The following is a 2,122-nucleotide window of genomic DNA, read 5'->3' as shown; positions in this document are numbered from 1 at the left end:
ATACTTTTCTTTCTTAGTCTCATTTAAAATGTCTAGCTTTGAATAAATAATTATCTGAATCTTACAACCAAAGTTTTAATCTGATGTAAAATGTATAGAAATCATACATATACCAACAAGACTGTACATCACTGTCACAACAGCGTTTGTTTTCATTTTTTGTCCCAGTCCAGTCCTGCTGTCCTATGAATAATCTTTGTGTGTTTTCCTCCCTTAAGCATGGCTTCTTGTCAGCTGCCATTCCACTGAGACCATTCCTGATGAGGCTTCAGTGAACAGTAGATGGATCAGCTGAAGGCCCAGATGCATCTCTCACCTCCTGTGTCAGTTCTTTGCTGTATTTTTTCATTATTTCTTAAGGACAACTTTGTCTGTGCAAGATAGTTTTTTTTAAGGCCTGACACTTATCAGTGTGTCCTTATCTGTCCAGTTTCCTCAATCTCTTAAGGACACACTGCACCAGCACTCTCTGGTAATATACAGTATATGGCACGTTTTCAGCTAATAGCTCTTTGGGAATCACCAAGTTGGTGCAAAAATCTATCACATACCTGTCAAACTGTGGTATCATTGGCATTTTTTGTAGATTCAACTAAAGAATGTGTTTTTGGAGAATATGTTTTTGCAACAGGCTCCCAAAGAGCGCCTAAAGATTTAAAACTGGTTGCTTTGCTAAGTTGTTATGTGTAAACACAACACTAGTTCAGGCAGGTGTGTTCTTATGTTTGAGTGATTCATAAACCAGTGTTAAGTTAAATTAGAATATCATGGTTGATGTGTAAAATCTGTAGGTTTTTCACACATTAATGGCGGAAGTTAAACACTTGAACGCTTTAGTAAATTTTTAGCTCACAGGAAAGAATGATTGTGTGAAAAAAAAGAAAGAATCAGAACTGAAAGTTGAATCTCACCATTTTATGCAAAGCGTGGAATTCGCTGTAGCGTTTCTCAACAGCATGCTGTCTGCCGTTCATCAACACGTCAATTTTAAAGACCTGAAAGAAAAAAGATAAGTCAGCTTAGTGACTCATTCAACTGAAAATTTCTCTGCTCTACCCATACACTCAGCAGTGACAGTAACGTTGATGTCAGCATTAATTCCACAACAAGAGGAAACATCTGGCTGTTGTGACAGAAAAAACAAATTGATCTGTCAGAGTTACTGTTAACATCCCTAAACAGGCTGCCTTCCACTTCCCTTCCTTCAGTAAGAGATTCACAGCACGCACGCTGCCGTTCTGGACAGCATTTTGCAAAGGAGGAAATTCACAATAAATGACGGCAGCGCTGTGAACACACACACCGCGGAAAAGCCAACAAGTAATCATTATTAACAAATGCTGGAAGAATCCAAACAGGTGTTGAATCTTATTTAAAAATATATTTTAAATAAAATATATAATCATCTCATAAACCTGAACACAGTGTCCATACGCGAATACTGAGAAATAAATTCAGAAAACTTTCTTTTTATGGGTATTACACAATATCTTGGAGGTCAGGAAGTCAAACTCAAAAGCACTGCTCTAAGGTCCTCATGACTTCCAGCAATAAAACATCATGCCATTAAAACAGGGGAAAAAAGCCTTCCTCAAAATGATGCCACAAAACTGGGAACTGTTGCCTAATTGAACAGTGGTTCCCAATAAAGGGGATAGGACTCCTTAGAGCAGGGGTGTCAAACACAAGGCACGCGTTTGACACGGCCCACAAAGACCCGCACGGCTGTGGAAAATGTAAAGGAGGGCATAGATTTTGTACTTTTAACTGTATTTTCATCGATTTTACAGCGTTTCCTGCTGATGAAGTCCACCACTGCCATTCATTCTACACCAAAGTAATAAATAAACAATAACAATTAAACCACAGAAAAGTTTTTTCTTACCATCTACTATAAAAATTTATATATATTTATATTTTCTTTTACAGTGGTTCCACAGCAGGGGAAAAAAAATTATTTTTTTGGCCACCAGAACACATTTGTTTATCTGCGCTGACAGATTTCTTTTTTTTTTTTACAGCAGCATTTCTTTATTGTCTAGAAAAACTGAGATATATTGTTGAAACTGGTCTTCTTTTAGTATTAATTGGTATTAAATGTGCAGTCCAACTTCTTTACACT

At 37.0% G+C, this 2,122-nt stretch overlaps 1 protein-coding gene across 1 annotated transcript in view; it reads right to left on the bottom strand.

Annotated features, from left to right (window-relative positions):
• The window catches only part of snx24 (sorting nexin 24), a 15,210-nt gene that overhangs the window by 12,065 nt on the left and 1,023 nt on the right, over positions 1-2,122 (bottom strand). Inside the window, exon 2 of the mRNA XM_005735289.2 lies at positions 912-995. Within this exon, the coding sequence (XP_005735346.1) occupies positions 912-995 (84 nt within the window). The remainder of the gene's footprint in view (positions 1-911; positions 996-2,122) is intronic.

Source organism: Pundamilia nyererei, unplaced genomic scaffold (genome assembly GCF_000239375.1).
Source record: "Pundamilia nyererei isolate P.nyererei 1_Seehausen unplaced genomic scaffold, PunNye1.0 scaffold00063, whole genome shotgun sequence".
NCBI classification, from domain to species: Eukaryota; Metazoa; Chordata; class Actinopteri; order Cichliformes; family Cichlidae; genus Pundamilia; species Pundamilia nyererei.
The sequence above is the reverse complement of the archived record's forward strand: the minus strand, read 5'-3'. Positions and strand labels throughout refer to the sequence as shown.